Below are 16,837 nucleotides of genomic sequence, written 5' to 3'. Positions count from 1 at the left end.
TTTGTATGATTTCAGGCCTCTTAAAATTATTTAGATTTGTATAATAGCCCAGAATACAGTCTATTTTGGTGAATGCTCTGTGTGCAATTGGAAAGAATGTGTATTTTGCTCTTGATGGGTAGCTAGTGTTTTATAAATATCAATTAGGTGAAGTTGATGATGTTGTTCAGTATACTATATGCTTACTGATTTTGTGTCTGCTTGTTCTATCCATTAGTGAGAGTATAGTGTTTAAATCATTGACTAGCGTTGATTTGTTTATTTCTTCTTTTGGCTCTCTAAGTTTTGCTATGTGTATTTTGAACCTCTAGGTATGCACACATTTAAGACTAAGGTTTATTTAAATTATTTAAGATTATTAGGTTTTCTTGATGAAGTGTTTCTTTTAATGTCATGAAATGTCATTCTTTATCCCTGATAATATTCACTGCTTTGAAGTCTACTTTGCCTGATATGAATATGGCAACTTCACCTTTCTTTTGATTACTGTTAACAGGATATATCTTTTACTTTTCATTTTTCTTTGTCTTTATATTTGAAGTGGGTATTTTGAAGGCAGTATGTAGTTGGGTCTTGCCCATCAATACATTCTATCTCTGTTTGATTGGAGTTTTTTCACACACATATGTTTTTAAGAGAAAATGGACAGAGGACTGCAATCTAAAGATAAAGTAGATGGATCTCAGTAAGAAATGTTTTGCCTGCTGTGATAAAATTAATATTTTTAAAAATTTACTTATTTTGAGAGAGAGCAAGGGAGGGGGAGAGAGAGAGAGAGAGAGAGAGAGAGAGAGAGAGAGAGAGAGAGAGTATCTCAGGCAGTCTCCATACTATCAGTACAGAGCCTCACATGGGACTCAAACTCATGAACAGTGAGCCAAAACCAAGAGTTGGACACTTAGCCGACTGAGCCATCCTGGCATCCCTGCTATGATAAAAGATTATTAGGTCTTCTTGATGAATTGTTCCTTTTAATGTCATGTCTTTTGATTGGAGCATTTAGACCATTTATATTTAAAGTAATTTTTGATAGGTAATTGTTTTCTGATTGTTTTTGTAGTTCTTTGTTCCTTCTCTTGCTCTTTTCACATGATTGATGACTTTGTGTAGTGTTGCACTTGTCTTTCTCTTTATTTTTTGTGCACATATTATAGGTTTTGGGCTTGCGGTTACCATGTGTTTTATATATAACATTCTGAGTATATATCAGTCTATGTTAAATTGATGGTCACTTAAGTTCAAACACATTCTAAAATAACTACTTTTTTGCTCCCCTCTCCCTCTATCTTTTATGTATATGTTGTCATATTTTACGTCTTTTATTCATACTTTTCTCATTTCTAATTATGATCTTTTATTTTTCATGTAAAGAAGTTCTTTAACATTTCTTGTAAATGTTTAGTGGTGATTAATTCCTTTGACTTTTGTCTGGGAAACTCTTTATCTCTCCTTCAATTCTGAATGATAACCTTGCCAGATAGAGTATTCTTGCTGGTAGATTTTCTTCTTTGAATATATCATGCCACTCCCTTCTGGCCTGGAGGGTTTCTGCTGAAAAATCAGCTGATAGCTTTTTGGGGTTTCTATATATATATAAGTTTGTATATGACTTAGTGCTTCTCTTTTGCTGCTTCTAAATTTTTCTCTTTATCTTTAACCCTTGACATTTAAAAAAATTTTTTTTTTTAACATTTATTTATTTTTGAGACAGAGAGAGACAGAGCATGAACGGGGGAGGGTCAGAGAGAGGGAGACACAGAATCTGAAACAGGCTCCAGGCTCTGAGCTGTCAGCACAGAGCCTGATGCGGGGCTCGCACTCATGGACCGCGAGATCATGACCTGAGCCGAAGTCAGATGCTTAACCGACTGAGCCACCCAGGCGCCCCTAACCCTTGGCATTTTAATTATTATGTGTCATGGATTAATTTTTTGAACTTTCTGTGCTTCCTAAGCCTGATATCTGTTTCCGAGGTTAGGAAAGTTTTCAGCTGTTGTTTCTTCAAATAAGCTTTCTGCCCCATTCTCTATCTTTTCTCCTCCTGGAACCCCTATAATGTGAAGTTTTGTTCCCATGGTGTTGTCCAAGATATGCTTTAATGTATCCTCATTTATTTATTTATTTTTAAGTAACAGTTTTATTGCATATGAATATAGAGAGCCTAAACTCAGATGTGTTAGTGGTGTTCGTTTATTTATTTATTTTTTTTTACCTAGATAGAATCAGAGGAGTTGTTACAATGAATAGTTTATTAGAACATCAACTGCATTAAGTGTCCACTTTTTTTTTTTAAGTAAATTCTATACCCAACATAGGACTCAAACTCACAACCCTGCACTCAAGAGTTGCATGCTATACTGACTGAGCCAGCCAGGCACCCCCACCATCCCCATTTTTAAAAAATTCTGTTTTTCCTTTTGCTGTTGAGCTTGGGTGCTTTGTACTACTCTTCTTCTAGGTTGCTGCTCCATTCTTCTGCATCTGCTAATCTGCTGTGGATTCCCCTTAGTGTATTTTTCATTTAGTTATTGTATTCTTCAGCTCTGATTGTTCTTTTTTATATTTTTGTATCTCTTTGTTGAAGTTCTCAGTGAGTTTATCCACTCTGCTCCAGTGCAGTAAGCATTTTTATGACCTTAAACGATTTTGTTCTTTTTCTGAGGTTTTGTTTTGTTCTTTCATTTGGATCATATTTCTCTGTCTTCTCATTTTGCTTGACTTTCTGTGTTTGTGTCAATGGGTTAGGCAGAACAGCTACTTCTCCTGAACTTGAAGCATGGCTTTGTGCATGATCATCCCTGTGTAGACTGTGTGTGCCTAGTGGCTTTGCCTGCCTAGCTGGAATTGTGGCCATGGGCTTGTGGTCTCAGGGCACTCGGTACTGTGGCTGCCCTGGTGGGATGGTAAGAGCTGAATTGGGTGTGGTTTGGTGTTGTCCTGGGGGCGGTTTCCTGTGTAGAGATTGCTCTGGCAGGCCTGCTAAAGCTGAAGTGGGTGTAAGCTGTGGGGGTGGTCATGGGGTATTCAGCATAGGGGGTGCTCTGGTATGATGACTGGTTGATCAGCCAAGGTTGATGTGGGCCAGGATGTCCCAGGGCACTCTGCACAGGGGACATCCTGTGGTTTGGCTGGAGATGAGGTGGGGTACTGGCTCTGGGTTCGTGGGACATTCCATTTAGGGGGTGCCCTAGTGGGGCAGCTGGAACTGAGGCAGGCATGGACTGGGGTTCTGGGGTGCTCTATCAGGGGGATGTGCTGCCAGAGCTGAAGTCAGTGTGAGCCAGGTTGTCAGAGCACTCTGCATCGGTGGGGAGCCTTAGCCAAGCTATCTGAAGTCGAAGTCATACAGGCCTGGAGTGTTCTAGGGTGCTGTGTACTTGTGTCACCTTGTTGTAATGGCTGTAATGAGCACTGACCAGGGATGTCGTGGTGTGTGTGTGCTGGGTTTCTCCTTAGTGGGAGGGCTGGGACTCGTGTGGGTTAGGGGTCTGGGGCTCGCTGAAGCAGTAGGCTGCTTAGGGTGCCTGGACCTTGGTGTAATCCATGCTTTCAAGGTGGAAGGGGAACGTAAACCATGGTGGTCTTTAGGACCTCAGACCTGGAGAGGGTTTCAGCAGCTCCTCTGCTGTTTGGCAGGGTTTTAGGCCTACTTCTTATATATTCTTTTTGCTCTTTTTAACCATGGCTTTTTTTTCTGGGCCTCAGGGCATCCAGGAATGTTGTGGGCTACGGACCCTGTGCTCACTGAGGTGGCAGGCCAGCTATGGCATCTTGTGGCTATGGCCATGAGACCCTGCTCTCATTTGCACTGTCAAAAGTGCAGGAGGAATGCTAACCATGTCACTAGCCCCTTCGACCTGAAGAGAGTTCCAGCAACTTCCCTGCTAGTTGATAAAGTTTTAGAGCTGTATTTCTTATGTACTTTTATGTATCAGGTTTCTCTTTTAAACTGAGGCTTTTTTTCCTGTGCCCCATGGCAGACATATCTGCTCACGGTCCCTCAGTACTGTCCCTCCCCACTGCAGTTCACAGTGTTGGGGTGGGGGTTTGGTTAGTTACTGTGTCTCCTGTCTTTCTTGCCATTCTCTTTGTGGTTTTTTGATATGCTAAAGCTGTTTAGTCAGCCCTCAGTTCTTCAGGAGGAATTACTGTGTAAATAGGTGTAGATTTAATATGTTCCATGGAGGAAGTGAGTTCAGGGTCTTCCTACCTTGTCATCTTGGACCAGAACCATGCTTGTCTATTAAAACATGGCATCAAATTATGCCATGATTAGCAATTCTGTGTTCCTGAAAAATAACTGAGTCACTGCAGCTGATCTTATTCTGACTACTGCAGTGCTAGTGACTCAAAAACACAGTCCTCTCCCCTTCCATTGCCTGTGACAGGCCTCCATATGTCCTACCTGCCTTAGTGTGTCTGGTTTATTGCATCTGAAAGCATATATGGTAACTTGAAATTTATGGCTCTAAGAAGAAAATATTATCAGAAACATTCTTCATAGTGTTTTTTAGGTTTTTCTGGTTTGTTTTTTTGGGGGGTGGGGTGGGGACATTTGTATATAAACTTTAAGGCCTAAGATAAAGTCACCTGTCTCTGAACTGAGAAATACTACTCTGAAGTCTGTCATAATTGGTCTTTTTCTCTCATTCTTTAGTTGAAACTATTTGGTTCAATGATTGCTTAAACTTGGTCATAGGATTGGCATACATAGGATTAAGCAAGTAAACATTTGATATTCCTGGATAATTTAAATGAAGTATCAGCTGCTCAGAGATGCTGCATGTCTCTAGGAATCCAGCTCTACACCATATAGGAAGGTTAATATGACTTTAGTTGGAACATTTGTGGGAGAGCTGTGTCTTTGCCTTTTCTTTTAATTTAGCCAGGTTGAACAAAGATAGTTTGTGGACTTCGTCTGATTTAAAAAAAAAAAAAAAAATCCATACATGTCGGGGAAGAAAAATGTTATTTTAAGATTCTGGCTCTGGGTTTCCAGTTTCAGGTACGATGGGGCAAGCACATTCTTTTCTCTCTCTCTCTTACTGAATGTGACTATAAAACCTGGACAGAATGCATGAAGTAGCTCTTTTTGGGTGCTGAAAAGCAAATGATGGCAGGTGGATTGGGAAAGACCAGAATTCAAGGTACCACTGAACTACCATTGAGTTCACCACTTTCCCCCTCTGGTCTTCCTGCCATTTGGTCCCAGAGGCACATACAGCTGTGGAAGTACAGTATATTGACTGGAGAGTTACAAAGGAGCTCCAAGAAACCTGAAAGTATTGGGGAGATTTAAGGGAAGAAGGAGCTTGAGAAAGCAGCTAGATATAGTCATCTAAACTCCTGGGCTCACCCCTGAGCTGTGTATATGTGGATCTTATCCTACTTCACATATAAACGACTCTGAGAACTGAACTAACACATACATCACCACCCATGTTCCAGGCTGGCCACCATGTGCTATGTGCAGGGCACAAATCTGAATGGCAGTGCAGAAGCTTTGAAAACTAAAACACAATTGTCAGCATTCTCCGGAAGATTTAAATAAGTCACAGAGTCTTAAAATACTCAACATGCTTATGGTACAATTCAGAATTACTCAGCATATGTAAACCCAGGAAAATCTCAACTAGTATGGTAAGGGACAATCAGTTGATGGCAAAACTAGAATAACATAGGTATTGGGATTATCTGACAAAGATTTTAAAGCAACTGTCACACAAATATTCCAATAGTCAGGCTCAAACTCTAGTGAAATAAATGGGAAAATGAAATTCTCTGCAAAGAAATAGATTATATAAAGAGGAACCAATAAGGTAGCCAAAATGGAAAACTCATTGGATGGCCTCAGTAGCAGAATGGAGAGGACAGAGGAAAGAATCAGTGAAGTTGAAGATAGGCCAATAGAAATTCCCCAATCTGAATAACAGAGATAGAACAGAGTGAAGGTAAAAATGAAACAGGATTTTGGTGACCTGTGGGACAAGGACAGAAAGTCTAATATTCATGTCATGGGAGTCTTGTCAGGAGAGGAGAAAGAATGTGGTACTACTGAAAAGGATAATGGCTGATAAACTTCTAAATTTGGCAATAGATATAAACAGATTCAAGAAGTGCAGTAATCCCAAGTAAGATAAACTGAAAGAAATCCACACCAAGATCATAATCAAACTTCTGAAAAAACACTTGAAAGCAACCAGAGGAAAAACACATATTACCTGTAGGACAAGATTGAATCAAATCATAGTGAATTTCACCCCAGAAGCTATGGAGGCCATAAGCGGCACAGCATTTTTAAAGTGCTACAAGAATAGAAGTCTATCCAGAATTCTCTGTCCAGCAAAAAAATACCCTTTACAAATGAATGTGAAACAAAGGCATTTTCAGATAAAGGAAAAGTCAGAAAACCCATAGCCAGCAGACCTGTCCTAGACAATTGCTAAAAAATGTTATTTGGACAGAAAGGAAATGATAACAGAAGGAATACTGGATATCAGGAAGAAGAAAGAGCAACAGAAATAGTAGGTATATGGGTAAATATTATAGACTGTTCTCTTCTTGAGTTCTTTAAAATATATTTGATTTACAGCAAAAATTCTAACATTGTGGTAGAGTTTTCAAAGTGTACAGATGTAATATTTAAGACTACTGTAGCTTCAGGGGGAGGGGGATAAAGGGACCCATATAATGATAAAATTTCTGCATTCTACTTGAAATGGTATTGATTCTAAGTAGACACTGAAAAAAATAATTATATTGTAATCCCTAGAGCAATCACTTAGGTAACTATACAAAGAGATATAGTAAAAAGCACAATGAATTAAGAGGGAATACTAGAAAATACGTAAATAATGCAGAAGAAGGTAGGAATGAGGAAAAAGAGCCATGAAAAACAGAGGGAACACACTGAAAACAAATAACAAAAAGGTAGGTCAAAAATCCAAACATATCACTAATTTTATTAAATATAAATAGTCTAAAAACAATCAAAATACAGATCTTATATTAGATTTTTAAAAATAACCCTACCACATGCTGTGTATAAGAAATTGACTTCAGGGACACTTGGGTGACTCGGTCAGTTAAGCATCTGATTTAGGCTCAGGTCATGATCTAACAGTTCATGAGTTTGAGTCCCACATTGGGTGATCTCGTGACCTGCTTCGAGTGAGCCCTACTTCTCTTTCTCTGCCCGTTGCTCACTTGCGTGCACTCTCTCTCTATCAAAAAAAAAAACAAAACAAAAAAAAAAACCCCAAAAACAACAAAAAACAAAACAAAAGAAAAGAAAAAGGAATTGACTTCAAAAATAATAATCTAGGAAGTTTATTTACTTCTGGGCATTTACTTCAGAAAATGAAAATTTATTCTTACATAGTTACCTGTACACAAATGCTTATTGCAACTCTATAATTGCTGCAAACTAGGAACAGTGGTTTGTGGTACATCCATAATTAGTGGAGTACTGGTCATTGTGGGATACATGCAACAACCTGGATGAGTCTCTCAGTCATTGTATAGAGTGAGAGAATCCAGACTTGAAAGGTTAGATACTATAGAATTCCATTTATGTGATGCTATAGAAAAATATAAAACTATAATGCTAGAAAAGGGATCAGTGGTTGTCAGGAGTTAGGGATTAGGAGAGTGTGTGACTAAGAGACAGCACAAAGGACTTTTTTGGAGTGATGTTCCATATCTTGATTGTGACATGTGCTTAAATTCATAGACTTGTACATAATAAAAGGCCAGTCTTACTGTACAGTAAATAAAAAAAATTGTTTTTGGAAAGCTGAAGCTGGTTTGAATGCCTTGGCTCAAGAACAAGATAGAATTTCTCTTGTGGAAATAACTCTTTTCTGTTATTGTTGTGTTATAGAGTTGAGTCTAAGCATAGCCCAGACCACCTCCCGCCAAATGTTTAGATGAATAATTAAGAAAGTAGTTGGAATATGGCTTAGGACAAGACAGATACAGAAGCAAATACTGGAGAGAGAGAGAGAGAGAGAGAGAGAGAGAGAGAGAGCGCGAGCGAGCCTAGTTGTGGGAAGACAGGGGACCCCAGGAGGAGAATCAGGCACTAGGAAATTCTCTTTTTGGGATCTGCAGGAGAATTTGGACTATTTTCTGTTTTGAGTGGTTTGTTGAGATAATCTTATTTCCATCATCGCAGATCTTTAGTTCAAGTCAGCTGCACCCCTCAGACTGGGTTGAGAGTACTGAGGGAACACTGCCAGGGGAGAGCAAGAGTGTAGCAGCAGGAGATGGGGCATGCACTAGGGTGTGTTCAGTGGGAAGCAGGAATCCGGGTTGCGTGAATATAAGGATTTAGAATCCATAGGATGGCAGTGCAGAGCATAGGATTCCTCACAGGATGGCCTTTTCTACTATTAAAGAAAAGTACAATCTTCGAATAGATAATTGGGAGAAACTCAGAAAGGATACATTTAAGTAATGAGAGTTTAATCCTTTTTATCATACCAACTGCTGACATTTAATTTATTATAGTTTTATTAGTTAAAAATTTAGTACCAAATATTGATTACTAATTTTGTATATTCTGTATACTTTCCATCCAACTGCAGACTATTAAATATATTTCTCATCTGAACAGACATGAAGAAAAAGAGTCATTTTTTTTGTTATCCATACCTAGACTAATCACTTTATTGTTACTTTTACCGACTTAAAATCTTTCTAGTCCTTTTCCATGAAAGAATATAATACAGCCTAGTGGGTATAATCGCTCTGAAGTCAGAAGGACATGGGATCCAGTTCTAGCTCCTCCATTCATTAATTGTGACTCTTGGCCACGTTACATGTTTTCTGAGCTGAGGCTTATTATAACCCTGCTTCACAGGGTTGCTGCAGGATTAAGTAAGTATTGACATCATCCATGTACCCTCTAGGCTCATACCATCCTTCTCTATTACCACCCTTTGATGGTTTAATGCCCAATTCACTATTAGCTTGAGAATACATTAAAAATTGTGATAGGCTCAAAAACCAGGTAGAAATCATCCTGATGTTATAAGTCCAGTTGAACTGCTGACTTGCTCTAAGCATATTCCACATTTGTCACTGTTCTGCCCTATTCCTTTGGCTCATTCAGTGTTGAGAACATTGCTAAAGACTGTTAAAGACTTTAAAGGGTTGCTATGAGAGGATCAGAGAGAAAATATACTTTTATCATCAAAAAATGCCAAATATTTCTCAGTATGTTTAATTATTTTAATGCGTGGGTTGAGGTTCTGTCATGATCTGCAAAATATAGCATATAGTCTTGACAGAATGAACCAGAGAGATTGCATGTGAAAATGTGCACTGCAGCCTGACTGTTCCCAACTGGGGCAAGGGAGTGTTCAGGGAGAGGTGTGAATGAAGCATTCATTCCCACATTGGCCCGACCTAAGGAGTGGATTCTAGAAGAGGGATTATAATTTCACTCTAACAGATCTCCAGTCTGAATCAGATGAGCTTGGTTTTCTGGTCAGAAGAAATAAAATAAGTTGGATGTGGTACAGTCGGTGGTTTGATTCTTCATAGATTTTTGCATTACCAGACATTGCCTTTGGGGCTGCAGGTTTTATTGTGGCAATGGTGGTTTGATGTCTGTTTTGATGGCTAATATGTGATGGTACAGGAATTGGTTTGTCTTGGACTTGACCAGATTGGGAGTAAATGGTACTTGGAATCTAGACATGCCCTTTCGAGGCTGTTCAGCTGTGGTAAATAAGATCAAGAGGGATGTTATTGACAGATTTTGAGGCAAGAAAATAGGTGGCAGATCAGGTAGAGAGTATCCTGTCAGACAGTGGAGAAACTTATTACTAATGCTAATGGCTAATACTAATACTAAAGGCTAATGCTAATATCCAGACAAGAAAAGCTAATGGTTGGCATAGGAAGTCAGGTATTAGGGCCTCAGGCCTCAATCATGGCTGATGTGTCAGGCCAGGTACCCAGGACCAGGAGAACATAAAAACTGCCCAACTCCTGGAACTGTGGTTCAAGGTGGATATTTGGTCAGACGAGTAGAGTCTGAATCACCTGAGGTACTTTGATTAGGAGTTTCTTACCTTGTTCTGAAATAGAGACAGGACTGTTCCTAGTGTATGAGGCAAGGCTGAGTTGGAACATAGGTTCTAATGGTGAGTCGAAGTTAAAGAAGTTGGGCAATGGGAACTACAGGAGTTAAAGTATCTTTCAGATTTCTTTGACGTGAGCATATTTTTAGTTGCTTATTTTTTTTAAAAAGCTTTTGTTTTCAAGTAAAATATTTACACAAGCTATGTTTAGCTCAAATAGCAGCTCCCTGCCTCCCCTGTCTTCACCAGCAGAGACCATTCCTGTCAACTCTTTTATTTAGCTCTTTCTTTTAATATTTACCTTTATATTTCTAAATAACATGCTTATAATGCTATTTTTTCTCTACATACTGTAGAGACACTGGGGAAGATTAGCATTCTTTTATATTCTCCACCCACTCTCTACTCTTCCTCACCCCTAGACACTTACCCTTTCCCAAATAGTTGAGTTTTTAAATCAATTGACACGAGATTTTTAATTATGTAAATTACATGTATTTGGTTATTGTGGTTGTGTATAACATGATTACTTTTATTTCCTATAAAACGTTTTATGTGTTTCATGAAGTTAATGATTTCTTTTTATTTTTTTTTTCTTTTGCATAGTAACCTCTTTATTCTCTGAAATAACTGTAAAACCATAACAATATAAAATTCATCAGATTGTATTTCATTTTTCACCTTAGAGGCATTCCTTCAACTTTGCTTCATAGGCCTGCTACAGAGTGTTTTGGAAATGTTTTTCACCTCTTCTTGTGTAAGATTTTTGTTTCCTGGGTCCTGTATTTTCCTTTGTTTTGGAGGCATGATCTTATGGTAACTTTCTGAGAATGGCAGCATCTGACATAAAATATTTTGAGAGCCTTACATGCCTGAAAATTATTCTTTTTCCCCCCTCTCCTCACATTTGATTCATGGTTGGTTAGATACAGAATTCTCAGTTGGAAGTCATTTTCCTTCAGAATTGTGAAGGCATTGCTCCATTGTCTTCTAGTTTTCAGTATTGCTTCTGAGAAGTCTGATGCTGTTCTGATCCTTGTTCTATTGTATTTAAACTGTTTTCTTCTCTAGAAACTTTAGAGTCTGTTTTGGTGTTCTCAAATTTCAAGATGAAATGCTCTGAAGTAGGTCTATCATCAGTCATTATTCTGAGTCCTTCATAGGTCCTTTCAATATGAAACTTAAGTCCTTCAGTTATGAGAACTTTTCTTGTGTTTCTTCTTTGAAATATTTTACCTTGTGTTTTTCTCATACTCTTTTTGGAGTTCTTATTTTTCTGGTATTGGACCTCTTGGAATAATCCCCTCATTTATTTCTTTTTTCCTCCCTCTGTTTTGCCCTTTGCCTTTTTGTTCTGTTTTTTAGAAAATTTCTTCAATTCCAGTTTGCCATCCTGCTTTTGAAGGCTTTTTCTTAAGATTTTACTTTATTTTAATTTATGTTTATTTTTTTAGAGAGAGACAGAACACAAGTTGGGGAGAGGGGCAGAAAGAGAAAGAGAATCTCAGGCAGGCTCCACACTGATGGTAGGGCTCGGTCCCATGACCCTGGGATCATAACCTGAACCAAAATCAAGAGTCAGAGACACTCAACCAACTGAGTCACCCAGGCGCCCCTCTTAAGATTTTATTTTTAAGAAAGAATGCTGAATTTTGTCAAATGCTTTTCTGCATCGACTGACAGGATCATATGGTTCTTTTCTTTTATTGATGTGATGTATCACATTGATTGATTTGTGAATGTTGAACCCGCCCTGCAGCCCAGGAATGAATCCCACTTGATCGTGGTGAATAATTCTTTTTATATGCTGTTGAATTCAATTTTGCTAGTCTCTTGTTGAGAATTTTTGCATCCATATTCATCAGGGATATTGGCCTCTAGTTCTCTTTTTTTGGGGGTCTCTGTCTGGTTTGGGAATCAAAGTAATCCTGGCTTCATAGAATGAGTCTGGAAGTTTTCCTTCCCTTTTCTGTTTTTTGGAACAGCTTGAGAAGGATAGGTATTATCTCTGCTTTAAATGTCTGGTAGAATTCCCCTGGGAAGCCATCTGGTCCTGGACTCTTATTTGTTGGGAGATTTTTGATAACTGATTCAGTTTCTTCACTGGTTATGGATCTGTTCAAGTTTTCTATTTCTTCCCATTTGAGTTTTGGAAGTGTGTGGGTGTTTAGGAATTTGTCCATTTCTTCCAGGTTGTCCAGTTTGTTGGCATATAATTTTTCATAGTATTCCCTGATAATTGCTTGTATTTCTGAGGGATTGGTGGTGATAATTCCATTTTCATTCATGATTTTATCTATTTGGGTCATCTCCCTTTTCTTTTTGAAAAGCCTGGCTAGAGGTTTATCAATTTTGTTTATTTTTTCAAAAAAACAACTCTTGGTTTCATTGATCTGCTCTACTGTTTTTTTTAGATTCTATATTGTTTATTTCTGCTCTGATCTTTATTATTTCTCTTCTTCTGCTGGGTTTGGGGTGTCTTTGCTGTTCTGCTTCTATTTCCTTTAGGTGTGCTGTTAAATTTTGTATTTGGGATTTTTCTTGTTTCTTGAGATAGGCCTGGATTGCAATGTATTTTCCTCTCAGGACTGCCTTCGCTGCATCCCAAAGGGTTTGGATTGTTGTATTTTCATTTTCGTTTGTTTCCATATATTTTTTAATTTCTTCTCTAATTGCCTGGTTGACCCATTCATTCTTTGGTAGGGTATTCTTTAACCTCCATGCTTTTGGAGGTTTTCCAGACTTTTTCCTGTGGTTGATTTCAAGTTTCATAGCATTGTGTGTCTATAAGTGTGCATGGTATGATCTCAATTCTTGTGTACTTATGAAGGGCTGTTTTGTGACCCAGCATGTGATCTATCTTGGAGAACGTTCCATGTGCACTCAAGAAGAAAGTATACTCCATTGCTTTGGGATGCAGAGTTCTAAATATATCTGTTAAGTCCATCTGATCCAATGTATCATTCAGGGCCCTTGTTTCTTTATTGACCATGTGACTAGATGATCTATCCATTTCTGTAAGTGGAGTGTTAAAGTCCCCTGCAATTACCACATTCTTATCAATAAGGTAGCTTATGTTTGTGAGTAATTGTTTTGTATATTTGGGGGCTCCCATATTCGGTACATAGACATTTCCTGATGGATAAACCCTGCAATTATTATATAATGCCCTTCTTTATCTCTTGTTACAGCCTTTAAAGTCTAGTTTGTCTAAGTATGGCTACTCCAGCTTTCTTTTGATTTCCAGTAGCATGATAGATAGTCCTCCATCCCTTCACTTTCAATCTGAAGGTGTCCTCAGGTCTAAAGTGAGTCTCTTGTAGACAGCAAATAGATGGGTCTTGTTTTTTTTATCCATTCTGATACCCTGTGTCTTTTGGTTGGAGCATTTAGTCCATTTACATTCAGTGTTATTATTGAAAGATATGGGTTTAGAGTCATTGTGATGTCTGTAGGTTTCAAAGCTGTAATCATCAAGACAGCATTCTATTGGCACAAAAACAGACACATAGACCATTGGAATAGAGTAGAGACTCCAGAATTGGACCCACAAAAGTATGGCCAACTAATCTTTGACAAAGCAGGAAAGAATATCCAATGGAAAAAAGACAGTCTCTGTAACAAATGGTGCTGGGAGAACTGGACAGCAACATGCAGAAGAATGAAACTAGACCACTTTCTTACACCATTCACAAAAATAAACTGAAAATGGATGAAGGACCTGAATGTGAGACAGGAAACTATCAAAACCTTAGAGGAGAAAGCAGGAAAAAACCTCTCTGACCTCAGCCACAGCAATTTCTTACTTGACACATCTCCAAAGGCAAGGGAATTAAAAGCAAAAATGAACTACTGGGACCTCATGAAGATAAAAAGCTTCTGCACTGCAAAGGAAACAATCAACAAAACTAAAAGGCAACCAACTGAATGGGAAAAGATATATGCAAATGACATATCAGACAAAGGGCTAGTATTCAAAATCTATAAAGAGCTCACCAAACTCCACACCCGAAAAACAAATAACCCAGTGAAGAAATGGGCAGAAAACATGAATAGACACTTCTCTAAAGAAGACATCCGGATGGCCAACAGGCACATGAAAAGATGCTCAACGTCGCTCCTCATCAGGGAAATACAAATCAAAACCACACTGAGATACCACCTCACACCAGTTAGAGTGGCTAAAATGAACAAATCAGGAGACCATAGATGCTGGCAAGGATGTGGAGAAACGGGAACCCTCTTGCACTGTTGGTGGGAATGCAAACTGGTGCAGCCGCTCTGGAAAACAGTGTGGAGGTTCCTCAAAAAATTAAAAATAGATTTGCCCTATGACCAGCAATAGCACTGCTAGGAATTTACTCCAGGGATACAGGAGTGGTGATGCATAGGGGCACTTGTACCCCAATGTTTATAGCAGCACTCTCAACAATAGCCCAAATTATGGAAAGAGCCTAAATGTCCATCAACTGATGAATGGATAAAGAAATTGTGGTTTATATACACAATGGAATACTACTTGGCAATGAGAAAGAATGAAATCTGGCCATTTGTAGCAACGTGGATGGAACTGGAGAGTGTATGCTAAGTGAAATAAGTCATAGAGAGAAAGACCGATAGATACCATATGTTTTCACTCTTAAGTGGATCCTGAGAAACTTAACTTAACAGAAGACCATGGGGGAGGGGGAAGAAAAAAAAAAAGTTAGGGAGAGAGCCAAACCACAAGAGACTGTTAAAAACTGAGAACAAACTGAGGGTTGATGGAGTTTGGGGGGAGGGGAGGGTGGGTGATGGGTATTGAGGAGGGCACCTGTTGGGATGAGCACTGGGTGTTAATATGGAAACCAATTTGACAGTAAATTTCATATTAAAAAAAAAGATTTTATTTTTTTTTTTTTAAATTTTTTTTTTTCAACGTTTATTTATTTTTGGGACAGAGAGAGACAGAGCATGAACGGGGGAGGGGCAGAGAGAGAGGGAGACACAGAATCAGAAACAGGCTCCAGGCTCTGAGCCATCAGCCCAGAGCCCGACGCGGGGCTCGAACTCACGGACCGCGAGATCGTGACCTGGCTGAAGTCGGACGCTTAACCGACTGCGCCACCCAGGCGCCCCAAAAAAGATTTTATTTTTAAGTAATCTCTACACCCAGTGTGAGGCTTGAGCCCACAACCCCAAATGAGCCAGCCAGGTACCCCAACGGCTTTTTTCTTTAAATTTTTGCTGCTGTATTTTCATTTTCTAAGATGATTTTGTTTCTCCGATGTTTCAGTGGTCCTTATCTTCTTTTATTTCTCTTACAACATAAATTTTTTTCTGCTCCCAGCTTGGTCTTTATCTTCACAGTTCATTTTCTTCTGTTTGTTTTGCTCTTTTCTTTCATGTTAGCATTTTCCTCACATGTGATAGTCCTGGGCCAGCCTTTTATATTTAAAAGTAAGGTGCTAAAACGCGAGTGGAGCTGTGGGCAAGGCTTGTTAACTAGCAGGAAGCTGGACATTTCACTGGGGACCCACAGATGTCAGTGTCTGTGGATCTTCTCTTTTGGGCCTGTTTTCTCAGGGAAATCCTCTTTTTTATTACCTACGTATGTATGAGACTGTCCCCGAACTGTGGGGAGAAAGGTGCTTCCTCTGTTAGGGAGGGAGGGCTCTAGGAGGGAAGGTCTTATTGTTCCCAGGCAGAATTTCACTCATTGCCACTGCTTTTAGTCATCTGTCTCATTCCCACTCACATTTGGGTCTCTCTGGTTCACTCTCTGCAAATAGTAAACCTTCGGACTTCTCTCTGGAGGGAAGCACCAGGCACAAGAGAAGACATCTGGGATATGTGTTGCTGATGCATGCATACGTGCTACCCAGTGTAGCTGGGATCTAAATTGATTTCTTTAGAAACATATAAAATTTATAATCTCGATAAATATACCAATTTAGTAGTTCTTTCTGAAAAACAAAACTGCCTAGGAGGATCATTCTGAAGAAATTCTGAAGAAAATTCTGTGTGATTTCTAGGCTATACATTTTCCTCCTTGGTTTGGTCTCTTTCAGAGCAAATTGGAGCTTTGGCAGATCAGCACATTGTCCACGTGGCATGTGGTGAGTCCCACAGTCTGGCCCTCAGTGACCGGGGCCAGCTGTTTTCGTGGGGTGCAGGGAGTGATGGTCAACTGGGACTCATGACTACTGAGGATTCGGTGGCAGTGCCCAGGTAAGAATGTCATGGACAGGAATCTGACTTTTCAGATATCAGTTTTATAAATTCTGTTTCTTGCTGTTGCTTTGTTAGACTCTTTGTTTTTGGTTCTACTTTATTTATTTATTTATTTATTTATTTATTTATTTATTTTTTTATTTTTAAAAAAATTTTTTTTTTCAACATTTATTTATTTTTGGGACAGAGAGAGACAGAGCATGAACGGGGGAGGGGCAGAGAGAGAGGGAGACACAGAATCGGAAACAGGCTCCAGGCTCTGAGCCATCAGCCCAGAGCCCGACGCGGGGCTCGAACTCACGGACCGCGAGATCGTGACCTGGCTGAAGTCGGACGCTTAACCGACTGCGCCACCCAGGCGCCCCGGTTCTACTTTATTTAATTGCTATTCTTTTTTGGTGCCACTGCTGTGCCTTATACTTTATAGCATGTATCACAAAAATTGTAATTATTTATAGAAATGTCTATCTCCAGTTAAATGTGAGTTGTTCAAGAATGGTACTTTATTTATTCTAGTATCGTAGTTGCTAGCA

General features: G+C 39.1%; 1 protein-coding gene across 5 annotated transcripts in view; it reads left to right on the top strand.

Annotated features, from left to right (window-relative positions):
- Positions 1–16,837, top strand: part of HERC3 (HECT and RLD domain containing E3 ubiquitin protein ligase 3) — a 111,746-nt gene that overhangs the window by 35,793 nt on the left and 59,116 nt on the right. For all 5 annotated transcript variants that reach the window (XM_030313438.1, XM_030313441.1, XM_030313440.1 and 2 more), the window contains one exon: positions 16,142–16,301. In XM_030313438.1, the coding sequence (XP_030169298.1) occupies positions 16,142–16,301 (160 nt within the window). The remainder of the gene's footprint in view (positions 1–16,141; positions 16,302–16,837) is intronic.

The sequence above is a fragment of the Lynx canadensis genome, chromosome B1, assembly GCF_007474595.2.
Source record: "Lynx canadensis isolate LIC74 chromosome B1, mLynCan4.pri.v2, whole genome shotgun sequence".
In the NCBI taxonomy this organism is placed as follows: Eukaryota; Metazoa; Chordata; class Mammalia; order Carnivora; family Felidae; genus Lynx; species Lynx canadensis.
The sequence above is the reverse complement of the archived record's forward strand: the minus strand, read 5'-3'. Positions and strand labels throughout refer to the sequence as shown.